At 34.3% G+C, this 15,711-nt stretch overlaps 1 protein-coding gene across 2 annotated transcripts; it reads right to left on the bottom strand.

Moving 5' to 3' along the window:
• Positions 1 to 224: 224 nt before the first annotated feature.
• On the bottom strand, positions 225 to 6,675 carry LOC147390492 (protein INCREASED PETAL GROWTH ANISOTROPY 1-like). 2 transcript variants are annotated; one of them, XM_086417325.1, is made up of 7 exons: positions 5,514 to 6,675; positions 4,492 to 4,623; positions 4,222 to 4,403; positions 3,274 to 3,385; positions 921 to 1,055; positions 725 to 834; positions 225 to 417 (listed from the first exon to the last, which is right to left on the bottom strand). In XM_086417325.1, exons 1-7 carry the CDS (start codon positions 6,624 to 6,626, stop codon positions 378 to 380), a joined length of 1,824 nt encoding a protein of 607 aa, XP_086273451.1. In that variant the 5' UTR covers positions 6,627 to 6,675; the 3' UTR covers positions 225 to 377. The 2 variants fall into 2 exon arrangements, with proteins under 2 accessions (XP_086273451.1, XP_086273452.1); XM_086417326.1 differs by lacking the exon at positions 225 to 417 and having other exon boundaries at positions 450 to 834; positions 5,514 to 6,674.
• Between the last annotated feature and the right edge of the window lie 9,036 nt (positions 6,676 to 15,711).

The following is a 15,711-nucleotide window of genomic DNA, read 5'->3' as shown; positions in this document are numbered from 1 at the left end:
AACCACATTGTATCTTCATTTTGTTTCAACATAATCTTCCATCTGTAATTCCACCATTCCTAAACAAAGAGTCTTTCATTTGGTACTTGGCAAACCAAAGCTTTGATTGTCCATTTTGGACGTGTGGGTTTCTCAAGAAAGGCATGGCTCATTCTGAGCAACTCTATGGAAAATGTGCAATTTATAGTCTTTCAACAATGTTGAGGACCAACCTTCCAAGCCAAGTATCGAACAATTCAGAGCAAACCACTTACAGAGTTCACGGCTGCAAAAAGTTGAGAACCTGTAAATTTCTCCAAAACCCAGAGTACCTCAAAATTATTTGGATAGAACATTAAAGATTGGACTAGTTATTACATTGAGTAGTTTATAACTTTTCATGAAGAATTAGTTGATACTCCATTAACTGAGCTGATCCTACAGCATATCAAAGCAGATTTGGATTAGAAATTGAGAACCAATAAGGATGGATCATTATGTTATAAAAATATCAAACCCAAATTTGATCCCACCCATCAGATCAGTTTAGATTGACCTGATGTTGCTTTACAATCCTCATTGTGAAATATATTTTGCAGTATGAGTAGTGTGAAGTTTGTGTTTTGATCTTTTAATAGGATTGACTACAACCACTACATTTCAAAATCATAATGTTCTCATCTTTACAAGGAAAACTCCTAGCAATTTAGAAGCCGAGTTTAATACAGGTTAACAAGATGTAGACCTGCAAACAAGCTTCTGGTGATGGTTTTGCCACTGTATATGGCATGAACTAGCTTTGTTTCTCAGCTCTTCGAATGCTCGCATTGTTTCCGCATCAAAACCTCCAGCAAACTAGAAAAATGACAACCCCCAATTAGAAATCAAAATTAATGAAACGAACAAAATATTTTATCCCTTTAAAGAAGAGAAATATTTACCTGATGAACTCGAAAAGCAAACCTTACGCCTTGAAGCATCAGCTCTTCTTCCTCAGTACTACCACTTGCGGCTTCCAGCTCTGCAGATACTCTTCTCATGTACTTCATTGCTAACTTCACAGAGGCCAGCTTGATCTGCAATGATATAAAACATATTTGTTTACCAAACTCTAGTTTTTGTTTCTTACTTAAAACTGCAGAGATCTAAATGCAACAAATGGTACATTAAATCCCTGGACAGGACCTAAAAGACTGATTTTAATACCAATCTTATTGCACTCAATTGTGATATTTAATTTTTTTTTTTCTTTAAACAAATTACATAGCCCTACTCAGTGGTGCTGTGTAGTTAACATAAACAACTTCATTTGAATTTCAATCTTCTTACGAAAGGAGGAAAACTTAGAAATGTCCTGCATTGCCATAGTATTTCCCTTCAAACTATATGGTTTACATTTAGTAATAAAATAAAAAATTAGGCGACCCTTGAGCCAAAAATTTACCTAACAGGCATCATTGTTCAGCATAAAGATGTAGAAGCAGATTAGATCAGGTTGATTTTATTTCTCACATCAAGATATTGGTGAACATTCCTCATAAATTTATACACTTTCGAAATGAAATTTTTATTGTAACATTAAATATATCCTTTAATGTCCATAAATGTGTTACATATCAGAAGATATCCTATCACATTGTTCAATTATTGTTCTAGACAACACAACATCTCAAATCCAAATTTTCAGGACTTGTTAAATTGGAAAATGCTAGTCTCAACCCATGGGAACTGATCTCTAGGAAAATGTGTATCCCTAGGATTTGATCTCTAGGAAATTTGTTTTTTCCCCTTAAATCCCAGTCATGTTGATGTAGACCCTCCTCAACAAAAATTGTTGCAGATCAGGTTGATTTCTTCCCATAAGGGAAGCTTTTTTGTTTTTATATCCAATTATTTCAGTTGGATGGTTTCATGTTGTTCTGCCAGTATGATGATCAAATATATAGAATCGGTTGGCTCACTAAATTAAGATCCATATCCATTATCCTTGAACTGTGCAGTTTTATTGGTCATGCTCCAGTGCCAAAGAAAGTTATACTGAGCTAAGTTACTTGTGAAAGAAGCACAAAGAAAACTGCCTATGTTCTTAATTGCTTTAGTTTAAATATATTATGCAAGAACATTCAGATCTTTGTGTTCTAAGAAGTGTTTTAGAGAATCTGATGCTCTGTCGTGTAAGTAAAACTAAGAAAGTAGAAATAAACTAATAAATCTAGGGGTCTGTGAGCCTACCTACACATGTTCCCATGCAGGCGTGCGTTGATAAAAAATAAAATAAACCAAAGTCTTTGTAAAGAGGTATCTATTTTGTCCTTTCTCAAACACTGGTTTTAAGCCTTGTTATTTCTTGGCACTATCAAACAGATCTAATTTTGTCCCCAGGGACCACCCTATATTCAGTATTGTTTAACTAATGGTTTGTCATTTTATCTGTGCCTGTGTGGTTTATCAATATATATGTATGAGAGAGAGTTTTAGAACCCCGTATTTCATCTCGCCTTGTCATCCACCGATATTGAGTAGACCTCGTCTCAGAAGAGATAAACAGTTCAACTCAGTAATTTTGTATTCAAATAATCATAAATTTTTTATAAAATAAGATGGATTAAAAGAGTAAAATTTCTAATTAAACCATAAATATTTAAAATACAAGAATAATATTTATTCTTATAAAAATACATCAAATTGACTCAAATTGGGTTGATATTTTCAAGATGTTGGAACTTGGACGATTAATATCAGATCTTGGACAAGTCAATGTTGAAGGATGATTCACATTGAAAATCCCCTTGGTTGATAAACGATGTTGAGATGACTCGGGGCAAGTCATCTCGATCTAGGATGATTTGTAAAAGTATGGTGGGAGATGATTGAATAAGAGTCAAACTAGCCATGGATTGAATAAGGGTTTTTAGGCCCACATGGATTGGCACATTGGCAATCCAACACCACAACCCCTCTAGATTTCATTGTAAACTCAGAATTTAAAAAATTAAAATTAAAATTTTCCTGGACTTGATCCAAGGTTTTGAAAATGAACAGTAACTAGACTCTCAAATTTAAAATAAAAATTCAACGGTGAAAAATAATTTTTAGAGTTTAATATTTTGTGAACTACATCCATGTGTCATCCGATCATGGTTTTGGATGCAAGATGGAGATGCAGTCAAGGAAGTTTCACTGAATGATGAGTCAATTTATTACATTCGATCAAGGATGCTCAATTATTATAACACTCGTCCGATACACTAAAGCCTTGAAAAATCAAAAAAGGAAAACAGATTATATTAATACCTGGCTAACAAATCCAGTTTCAGGCATCCATTCAGTAGGGATATCGAATTCTCTGTATTTCTTTGTTGCGGAATCTCTCGTGCGTGACAAATTGTGTACACCATGCTCTAATCTGTATCAATGAAAACACATTAGTTGCAATTTAGTATTGCTAATATTAGATTTTGCTCAAAACTGTAATTTAGATAAACCAACAACACATTTTGGTGAATATTGAGATAAGACGATTAACAATATCATGCTGAGTAATCATCTTATTTACTGGGACCACACATTCCAAACTAGTTTACAAAGCCGGTTTTTTAAATGGTCAAGAGTCAAAACACTATTAAGATGAAATATCAATTTTGCCACTACACTAACAATAGAATATAAGGGTTTTTATTTTAGGAATTTAGTGTCAAAAGATGGGTGATTTAGACCTAGGTCTCCAAATTTTGGTGAATATTTCAGATTTGTCCTGTGTTTTCAAACTAATGAAAAAAGTTCCTTGGCCTTGGTATTTTATTCTTGACTGAAAAATGACCTAACTTCCCCCATCTTCAACTTGTAACTAGAAACCCTTATTTAGTTTCTTCCTAAAACCAGTCACCTTCAAGCTTCTCATTTTCATCCTCCATAAGCGACTCTTGATTGTTTCTTCCAAAAACCATTCATCTTTAAGCTCCTCAATTTCAATCCACCATCTCAACCACTAAGGAAAAAAATTTCCCACATAATATACCATAGAGAGATTAAAAACTTGAAAATGACAGACTTCAAGTAGAAAAATCAAAGGTTTTTGGCAAGAAGTGGAAGTGAAGACATTTAGGTTATTTACATTTTTACAAGGGAAGATCAAGGTCATGAAAACATAGCATATCTCAAACATTCACCAAACGTGGATGGGTATGTCTAAATCAGCCAAAAAAATAAAAAGTCCCGAAGATAATTGAATATAAATCTTACTTCTCTAGTAACGCTTGCATCTTCTTTAGTGCAGTATTGCAAGGTTGGCGAATGTCATCGCAGTAAGACGAAGCCTCCGATTCGAACTTCTTCAGATCACAGTAACCAAATGCGGCTTCTCGCAATGCATCAGCCTTGCTTTCTGGCCAATCGAAATGCTTCAGTACTGCTCTCTCATCCACCTAAAAAGAAGTGCATTGTCTCTGTGAAGATATTTTGAGAATTTCACATGTTTTGTGTGGAGTTTTAACGGGTTTTAAGGGGCAGTACCAAGTAAGAAAGCTCGTCATCGAGCCATTTAACGAAGGCCACCACATCTTCTATGTCTGTAAAGGCAGAGTTCTCGACTTCTTTTATTAAAAATCGGATGAAATCTCCTTGTGTTTCTACGTCCGTCTTTATCTGAACACAGGAAAAAAAAGAAAGAAGAATGATCAGTGGTGAAATTCCATGAACTGCCCTTGATCTTTCTCCTATTGACTGTTGTGTCCTCCAACTTTTAACGACCATTCGTTGAGTGGCTTTGTCTTTATTTTGAAGTTGTTGACCTACTTCAGCCACAAAACTCAAATTCGAAACATAAAAGAAGACAAAAAGGACGAAGAGGCCTTCCAATCCACTTTACCTGATTGACCACTAAAAAATTGCACGGAGAATATTATATTAAATTAGAAAATTATTAAAGTTTACCGCCAAAAGTGCACATCTGAGATTGGAAAAAAAAAAAAAAAAAGTTTAGATATGGTATCCCGGGTAGCTGGATAAGTGTATATCTACCGAACATTTTGTGCCACGTGGTCCACCATTATTGGAATGAAAAACGTATTTAACCATTTGATAGAGAATTTTTTCTCCCATTGATGAATCAATCCATAAAACTATTTGATGGTTAGAATATAAATTATCTGAGAGGTGGATTTTGAAGTGTAGGCCAATAAAGTATTGGATAGTTATCCAACTCCTGGGAGTACAAAATCTTTTACCCAAGTTCCCCACAAATTAAAAGCTAAGGCATTGAAGGGTCGTTTCATGATTCAATTTCCAATTCAAAAGGGTATTTTAGGAATTTTAGAAATTAGTAGGGATTTTTAAGTCAAATAGAAATAAAAGCCTGCCCAATAGACCGGGAAATCTAGAAAGAAGACTGAAAAAGCAACAAGACTCCAAAAGAAAACTTCATTGGCGCAAACTACGAACGCACAATGACTAGTCATTCTAATAAGGGTAATTTAGTAAAATCACATAATTAAACTCAAAACACCAATTTCGTAATCGAGAGGGAGGGAACTTACAGCGAGAAGATGAGCCGACCGATTCTCGATTTCTCCGATCATGTCACGAGTGTTTGCAGCCGCCGGAATATCTGAAACTCCGACACCAGATTCTCTTCTTGATTCCCTTCGCATCAAAGATCGATAGAACTGAACGACCTCTGGCACTCGCTTCACCTTCTCTGCGGCTCCTTTTGCTGGCCATGGTAGAGGTGGTGGTGGTGGTGGAGGCGGTGCGGATTTGACACGTGGCAGAGGTGGAGGAATCGGAGGCAGACTCGTTAGATTCTTCGTCTCTTCGGACGAAGATCTGATCTCTGTAACAGAAGTAGAACTAGAAATCGATAATGAAGAAGGTCTTGGAGGAGGTTTTGGAACCCTAGGAGCTCGACATTTGAGAGATGAAATTGTAGATTCTGAGATTTCTTCTTTTTTCGGATCTACTACAACTTTAAGCTTCTGATTCTCATCGATCGAAGCAATATCGGCCATTTTTGCTGATTTTTTCAAGTTCTTCAAGAGATTTGATCTAGCAGACATGTCGATTAAGCCTTGAAACTTATTAGATGATGAGAACTCATCAATCTCCCCTGTTTCGTTACAAATCACCTTCGATTCCACTCGATTTCGCTCCGAAATTATTCTTTTGAGATCCGAAATCTCCTCCTCCATTTCCTTCATCTTCTTCTCGCTTTCTTTTCTTTCTTCTTCGATCTTCGCATTTAACCTCTCGATTTCTCCTCTAAGACTATCGTTATCAACCTCTAAGAACTCAATCCTCTTCATGGAACATTCAATCTCGGAATCCTTCGATGAGATTTCGCTCTCCAAAAACGGAATGTGCGATGCGGACTCGTTCAAGAGTTTTTGCTCCAGAAGTTGTGTTTGAAGGCGAGATTCTCTTTCATGCAAGTCTTCAACGAGGCGAATGAGCTCTGTAACATCTGGTGGGCGAGGTTGAACTTGAGAGGAGTAGCGAGGGAAGAAGACACCGAATGAACGAGAGAAAACGGTCTTCGGCGGAGCTTTTCCTGAACTTGGAGAAGGGAAGTACTTTGGAGTCTCTGGTTTTGGACTCACAGAGTACGAAGATCTCTGCAACTCCATTGCCTCTTTCACCTTCCCTGCCACCATTGAATCTCTTGCACCCTCTCTTTCTCTCTCTGGTTTTTGGGGTTCTCTTTCACTCAATCAAAAACCCTTCCGTTTGTAATCTTTCTGCTTCTAAAGCTTGGGTTTTGTGTAACTTTTTAAGAGCACCGAGAGGGACGGCACAGATCACGAGGAACGGTCTATATTTATAAGAACCATTTATTAGAAAAGATTTTAAAGATCTACGTAATTTTCAAACAAACCCCTTTTGAGTTTTAGTGCATATTTGAGATGCCTCTGTGTTCTTAAATAATGATTTACTCATTGACCAAGGTTTTATTTGAGAGGCTAATAGAAAATGACCATAATGCTCTCATCCATCATTTGCTATATCTTTTATTATTGTCTAGGACTGCAAAGTTCAGGCCCAGGCATAATTAGCTTGGATTCGATCTCGGATATAGGCAACAAAATAAAATACCCAATTAAAATAGGGTTGGGTTCAGGCATAGGCATTGGGCAACCTAATTAGCCCATCCCGAACTTAATATAGTTATAATTTAATAATATTTCTTATATCTGAAATTTTTGCATTCACTTAATATGTATATTATTGTTTCTTTATTTATAAAAATTAATGTACGATTATTTTCATAAAATAAACAATTGCTTAGTTATTAATGTTTTTATTTATGTAATTTAACATTGTCATACAATGGAAATGTTTATTTTGTTGGAAATTAAGACTAACAAAAGTGAAATAAGATGATAAATTTAGTTAATTATAATTTTTTTGTATTTTTTAAATTATTCTATAATTTTATATATGTAAATTTTGAAACACAATTTTAAGATAGATAATTATAAATTTTAAGTTCTCCTTACATACCACTTTTGTTTATATTGGTCCTTATCATTGCTAAATTATCTAGCATTGATGGGGAATAAACTAACCTAAAAAACCCAAATTTGAGTTGGGTTAGGGTTTATCATTTGAAACCTAAGGTTGGGTTGGGCACAACTGCGGGTTGGTGTTTGTCAAGTTTGGGGGCACGGGTTGATCCCCAACCTGCCCGAGTTGCAACCCTATTGTTGAGAGTGTGTTCATTGGGGATGTCAATAGGTCAATTCCTATGAAATTAGAATCATAACCACTATATTTTATCAAGTTTGGTTCTTATTGGTTCCGATTCCGAATGAAATTTTAAAATAAGTGGAATCGGAATCACCAAAAATCATGAGCACCCGCCGGTTCCAATTCTCAAGAGTTGAATGAAAAAATATATTTCAAAATCATTATAAGAAAAATTGTCCTTCTAAAAGATAACATATCATTTGCTAAGTATCAATTTAATAATAATTTGTTCCTGTAAACACCCAAATTTGATCGGGCCCTCGACGCAAAATGCCTCAAAAATCGTAGAAATCGAAATGGGCTCCGAAGCCTAAACCTGCAAAAATCCAATGACTTTTATCATTTATTTCTCAATAAATGGCCCAAGGCCTCTCACGTGGCCCACGAACCAAATCTCTTACCATCCTCCTAAACCCAACTCAACCCAAGTCTAAGCCTATTCAACCCAATCCAAACTAAACCCATCACCTAAACCCATCTAAATTAACCCTACTCATCAAAACACCAAAGTCCAACCTACAACCTAAAATCCAACCATTCTTTAATCCAACACATTACCCAAGCCCAATTCTCCACCCAAGCCCAATATCACAACCAATCACCCAATATGACACATGTCATTACCCCCTTCCACCTCCCTCATCTAATCAACCAACTAACTTCATTACTTCCTTCCAAAAATTAATTCAACCCATAACCCTACCCTAACCTATCCTATCCATTCTCTCAAATCAAACACTTATAACTTATCACCCTCCCCTAATCTACCCCCATCATTCCCTACAAAACCCATCTCTACACCTACACCTACACCCATCCTCTCAAATCAAACACTCATCCTTTCCCATCAACTCATCTCAACCATTCATTTCCACCCACTTTTACACATGTCATCATCTCCCTCACCCTCCCAAAATATCATCAACCACCTCATTAAATCACCCATTATCTTAAATCAAACATTATTTAATCACAACCACCATCTTAAACTCACATCACCAAACACTCAACCCAAATGGGTTGGGTTGGATCCAAACCATTTGGGTCAAAACTCATCCATTTAACCTTCTTACACAAATACCCCTCAAATCCCATCAATTTACCCATACCTTTCTCTTAAACCCTACACCATTCTACCACTTCTCATCATTTCACCCAACTCTACCCCTCAAAATAACTTACAAATTCTATAAAAACCCCACCATTCTCAACTCTTAACCCCTAATGAAAATTTGACAAAAAAAAACTCTAAAAAATCACAACTCATCTCAACTCTCTACTCTTACTCTACTCTCAACACCCAACTCTCAACTCATCTCACAACTCTCAACTCTCAAACTTCTCTAAAACAAATCAAGCAAGGAAAAAGAAGTCAAGGAAGGTCAAAGGAAGTCAAGAAAGGGTCAAGGTGGGTTTGACAAAATGGACACCCCCTCAACTCCCCTCCTCTATTCTCCCCTTCTCCACACATTTGCACAATCACCATGGTTTAAATCACCAAAGGGCCCCCTTTTTAATAAGGGTGCCCTCAATGATTTGAACCAATATCAAAAGCCCCTCACACTTGAGGGCACACATCGATTTTCTTTCATTTTTATTTTCTTTTTATTTCAAAAAAATCGAATCCGAGGTTACCATATTACGTGGATGGAGTAGGGTGCCTAACACCTTCCCTACTCCATAAATGGACCCCCTTACCTTTGAATCAAAAGTTGGACCATGCACCTTATCCTATGAGAGTCATCAAAAAAAAATGTCAAAATGACATATTTTTTCAAAAATACAAATTCAGGTGACCATTCACACCCATTTCCGAAAATGAATGGTGGCGACTCCAAAACACCCCAAAGTGGAGGGATGTTTTTAAGAATGTTGAAAATCCCGTGTCCACAGTTCCACTAAAAAAGATGATTTAATGACCTTTTCTTTTTTTTTGTTTCAAAAACTAAAATTCATCTCCTTTATAAGTAATAAATTTAAGAAGAAATGACCCATTTTAAACTGCAATATTTAGTTTATATGAAATTTGAAGAATTTTATGTAAAATATATTAATTTTAAAATATAGGAAAACCTTCAATAATGTATAATGTAAAAAAGAAATTGGTTCTGGGTACCCATGGATATCCATCAAATAGAACCTAATGGTTCCGCTTTTTATCAGTTCGTTTCCATATTGAATCCGACTCTAATCAATTCCAATAAAAAGGGAATTGGAACTAAGGTTTTCAATTCAGAGTAAATGGGTACCCATTGACACTCCTAGTGCTCATATGTACTTTAACTATTTAAATCCATGCCTTAAAATTTTTCTCTTAATCTTTTAAAATATTTTAATTTGAATAATCGACCTTCACTGAACATGTCAAATTATCTTTATCAAAGTTTTCTTATTTTATCATCTATTATATTTGTTCATGCATTTTGTCTATCGTGTGTGTTTTCTTATTTTTATCTGTTAGTTTTTTCGTTTGAACTTCTCAACATCCTCATTTCTTCTATATTCAATTCATTAACATGATATTTCTTGACTGCCTGATATTCAATTTCAAAAGACATCATTGGTCTTAGAATCGTTTTATGAAATGTTTCTTGAGATTAAATAAGGGGCACTATCTACACCCACTTATTGTTTTAACCTACTGTAAGTGTAGGTGAATGCGGCAAAAAAAATCTTTGAAGAAGATCCAGGCAAATTCCTTATTGAGCTTGGCCCAAAAGAACAACAACCCTAGTATCTTCATATAGACCAAGCACGCAGTTCTTACTTTTTCTTTGAGCAACATGTTTCTCTCCTTCCAAAGTTCCCATGCTATGACCAAGAGAAAAATAAATCACAAATACCTCTTTTTGGGAGAGAAAATATTATAACCCTATCCTTCAAGCAATGAAAAGAAGTTATTGGAGAAAATCCAAGTCATACGGAATAAAGAAAAAAAGAAGCCCAAACATCTCCAGAGAAAGAATAATGAATGAGAATATAATCCACGTATTTTCCATTTAACATACAAATGAGACTAAAATTTGGAGTGATTCACCCTTGAGATATCAAATTATCTAAAGTGAGAATCCTCCATAAGAAAACAAACTAAATGAAAAAAAGATACTTTGATCAGAACAAAAGAAAATCAAATCACATAAGTAAAGAAGAAATTTGCTGACCTTGGAAGAAGTGCTTAGTAATAAGATCCAACCATTTTTCTCCTATCCTCAGCATTGTTGGTGAAGCATGGTGCAACAAAATCACTCTCTCAATAGAGCTTAAACTTTTATACCATTAAACAAAACAAAACTTTATTGATAATTTCATGTCAATAGACAACACTTTACTTTTTCAACTCAGTTACAAATTCTCCCTTCACAAAATTTTAAATTATAAATTTATCCTTTCTTTTAAACGATTGATTATACATTATAAAAAGGATGAGTATCTTATCATGTAATGTAGAAAATAAAAATCTAATAACATTAAAATATTAAATATTCTCAAGATAAACATAGCCCTCACCTCATTATTATTACCATTTCTTTGTAGATGAAAAAAAAAAAATACATAATTAAAAGTATCCAAAGATAATATGTGCATAAAAAAAAGATAAACATACCTCTCACCTCATTAGTTCAATTTCTTTGTAGATAAAAAAAATAAAAGATATATAATTAAAGTATTCAACGATAATATGTGCATATAAAATATAAATGTACCTTTCACGTCATTGGTACAATTTCTTTGTAGATAAAAAATGAAGGATAATTAAGAGGCTAGTTGCCCTGCCCATGCTAGTCATTGGTATATGTGCTTTGTAGCGTATCGAATGTATCCAAGGGATTTGGGTGAGATATAGTGCTTTAAGAGGCCAATTGCCCTGCCCATGCTAGTCAGGCCTATGAGTCTAGAACCCCGTAAAAAATGAAAAATTGTAGCACATATATTAAAAATCCAAAATTATGACAAGTTCACCTTTTTTGTTTATTCCTAATAATTAAGTTCTCAAGTTGTACATAAAAATACAAAGGATATATATCACTTGGAAAAGATTTTTAATTTTAATAATAAATTTATGACCAAAATATTTATATTGTAAAAAAAGAAGTAAAATTACTTAGGACATTACCATGTTGGTCTCTTTTTATGGAATGCATTAATGGTGGAAAAAAAAGTCAAAGAAAAAGGAAGTAAGGGAGCCCACCATGATTTTGAGATTTATTATATATGTATCGTAATTTTCTACGTCCCCTCTGACATATGCTCCCTGATGTGACGTGGGCTAGAACCATAGATTTCCTATGGTTCTAGCACATGCCACGTCAGGGAGCATATTAGAGTGTATGTCGGGGGGGGGGTGTTAAAAAATCATTATTCTATATATAAATAATATAATCTGATCCATTGAAAATTAAAAGATATTTCTAGAATTTAAAATTATTAATATTTCATGGTGTTAGACATTTTATCTCTTACATTATTGGACAATATATTGTCCTTGAACAATTTATAATCAATCGATGGTGTAAAGAGGGGTAATTGGGTTATTAAAAAAAACAAATGACTTACAAGACTTTTTCTCATTAAGATAAATTATTTATTTATGGGTAAGTTGGACTTGAACCCATGACCTCAAAGTTTTTTTTGCAATGTGTCAAACCAAGTTGAGTTATAGGTCTAAGCCCTACGATAGAATTGAATGATGGAGTGTAACATTTCTATGACCAAGTCCAAGTCCAGTGTTATTTTAGTGTTTCCACATTATTTAAAATTGATAGTGTAAGAAACCTGGCCATTTTTGTATTTTATTTTTTCAATAGAAAACATGATTTTAAAATTCGTTTTGACGTCTCATCCATGAAAGAGACCGAGTCATCTCGGACGAGTTTTCCAATATGTTTGACTTGTCTATTCGTCTCGTTGGTGGATGATATCAACACATATCAAACGAGTCATCTTGATCTCGGATGAGATTTAAAATCATGATGGAAAATGTTTTATTAACTTCCTTAGACACTGCGTTCAACACTATGTTGACATGGTAGTGTACAAAGAACTATGGATATTTTAACTTGTCCAGGGAAGTCAATTAGAATGAATCTTTATCAATAAACCCAATCATGATTATATCCTTGGCTTGGCCTAGGTGAGGAAAAGTCATGAATCTATCGTTTAAGGTCCACATAACTTGAATGAAGATGTCCCAATAATCAAAATGATGAAAAACTTATGGTCATTTTTAAGGATTTTCTTTCTAGTGCAGATTAATGGTGGGTTTTTAAGGAGGGATGTCGATGTATTTTTTACCTATAGGGAATTATTTCAACTTAAAGGGAGTAGAGGTAAATAATATAGACTTGGGTAAGGATAAGGTCATCAACGGATGCCTATCGGTTCGGATACAACAATGTTTGAATCTGAATCTGAAATTTTTATCTGATATCCGAATTTGAATTCGAATCCAACAAATGTTCTAAAACTGTATCCGAATTCGAATCCGATTATCTTATCGGATATCGAATAATATCCGCTTAGAATTCGAATAATTTGTATATAAAAAACCATAATTTTTCCTTATCCAACTAATTTTTCACTATTAAAAAAAAAATTGTTATATATATATATATGGGAAATGTTCAGCACCAAACATTTTGACAAACATTTTGCCCAACCATTTTTGTCTTACATGGGTTAGAAATTTTGGAACTAACTGATTTTTGGTGAGGATGATTTCTACGGCGAGGAAATCATCATCACCAAAAATAAGGCCATTCCAAAATTTCTAACCCATATAGGACAAAAATGGTTGGCCAAAATGTTTGGTGTTGAAAGAGACCCTCTATATATATATGGGTCAGGTTCAAACGACAACCATTTCAACACACATATAGACAACGTGTTTTGTCTTATATGGGCAAAAATGTTTGGAATGGGCTCATTTTTTGTGAGGATGATCTCTGTGGTGAGGAGATCATTCTTGCCAAAAATCAGCTCATTATGAAACGTCTAGACCGTCCAATTTTTGTTGAAAAATTATAGATCGTCCAATTTTTGTAAATCAATTTTGATGGGGTTACAAGTTTTGGAATGGGATGATTTTTTGCCAGGATGATCCCCTCATCACAGAGATCATCCTCACAAAAAATCAGCCCATTCCAAACATTTTTGCCCATATAAGACAAACACGTTGTCTATATGTGTGTCGCAGGAACCCGACCCTATATATATATATACTATATTATTTATATAATAAATAAATAAAATAAAATAATAAAGATTATATTATTTATATAAAATATTAATCAAATAAAATAATATATATTATATATTATTTCGAATCAGATATTATAAAATTTGAAATGTTAATAACCAAATCCGTATCCAATAAAGATTCGAATATATAAAACTATCCGAATTCGAATTCGATATTTGAAATTTTTGGATAATATCCAATTTTTTGAATTCGAATTCGAATTTTCAACTATCCATTGACACCCCTAGGTAAGGGTTTGGATTCTAAACCGAAAAAGACTAATCATCATTCATCTGGGAGCGGTAACTATCAACTGAAATTAGCTGTTTTATGTTACTGTATTCTATTGTTTGTGAAGTTATAAGTAGGAATCATTCGTTGTAGGAACTGAGTTGAGAACGAGCTGAGGTTGACATAAGAGACACTGATTCTGAATCTGAACCCAAGTCCTTTTCCTCGTGAGTGGAGATCATGTACTGCTGAGAGTTGATTTGCCAACTGATTACTAGTCACCTCTGCGTGCCATGAGGAAAGCTCAATGATGAAACTGTACATAGTGCATGAACTTTAATGGGCTGGGTTGCAAAGAAGCTACGTGGAACACAAAAAGAGAGGGACCCAAGAGTACAAGATCACAACTTCTGTTACATATCATACCATAAAGAATAGAATAAGAGCCGTGATATTGTCATTACTCTAAGAATAATGACAAAATGACTCGCCCTTTACTCTCTTCTGACGTGGCATGTCAAAATCACGACTCCAACAATAATGATGTTAAACACAACCCCCCCCCCCCCCCTCCCCTCCCCTCCCCTCTTCTGATGTGGCATGTGCATAGAATCATATATTTTCATCGTGATACACAACTACACATTTTCATAAATATGTGTAATTGTATATCCCAAAAAAAAAATCTATGGTTTTATGCACATGCCACGTCAGGAGAGTAGATGGAGAGTAAGAAAATCACAACTCTACCATAAACTCATAAGCTAAATAAATTTTATTCCACTCCGTTTAAAGCTAATTCTCATGTTATTGAGAGTAATCGCATTTGTTTTTATTGTCTCCACCCCAATCCAAGGTCTCTTGGGTCTTTCTCTGATGTTCTTTAAGACCATTAACTTAAATGTATATGTTTTTTTAATTGAGGTTCCAATTGATCTTTGTTGAAAGCATCCAAATTAATTAATATCTTGGCCGACTTTTTCTTAGTTTATCATTTTTGCATCTTTGCCATGCTCAATTTGACTAATATGATCTTTCTTAACTACCCAACATTTAATTCTATAATTTAATTTGATTGATATACATATGTCACTTAATCGAATTTAGAAGTGTACCTCCACTTTAACCATCCACATTTGGTTACATGAGAAATATCTTCCTCAATCTCTTCATTCATATGCATATTAGATTTGAGAAAATGAAATTAGTCACTTTAACGTATTTATAAATCATCAATTTTAATTGGGTATTTCTGATCTTCTTGGATGTTAGTGCCAAATTTAACGGGATATTCATCTCCATCTTTCTCGGTAGCATGTTAAATTCACCTTAATTATCTAAATTACAGAATAAACTATTAAATTTTGAATCCAAATCCGCAAAATACCTTGATTCACTTTTCTCAATTGTAGATAAAATTTCAAGAGGACGAAGTCATTTTCTTTGAGGCATTTCTATGTGGGATTCGAACAAATGTAGTTAATATCTTGATGCTAAGTCGAAATATACAACAGCCTAGCTAG

This window comes from Akebia trifoliata, chromosome 11 (assembly GCF_017979445.1).
Source record: "Akebia trifoliata isolate Shusen 1 chromosome 11, ASM1797944v1, whole genome shotgun sequence".
Taxonomy (NCBI): domain Eukaryota; kingdom Viridiplantae; phylum Streptophyta; class Magnoliopsida; order Ranunculales; family Lardizabalaceae; genus Akebia; species Akebia trifoliata.
The sequence above is the reverse complement of the archived record's forward strand: the minus strand, read 5'-3'. Positions and strand labels throughout refer to the sequence as shown.

Bases quoted from the DNA above. Each gene is read 5' to 3' on its own strand.
- LOC147390492 (XM_086417325.1), bottom strand. From the start codon at position 6,626: ATGGTGGCAGGGAAGGTGAAAGAGGCAATGGAGTTGCAGAGATCTTCG. The intron at 3,386-4,221 runs GTAAGATTTATA...TCATTGATACAG, and splicing joins ATGCAAGCGTTACTAGAGAA to ATTAGAGCATGGTGTACACA. The intron at 418-724 runs GTCTACATCTTG...GATATGCTGTAG, and splicing joins CACCAGAAGCTTGTTTGCAG to GATCAGCTCAGTTAATGGAG.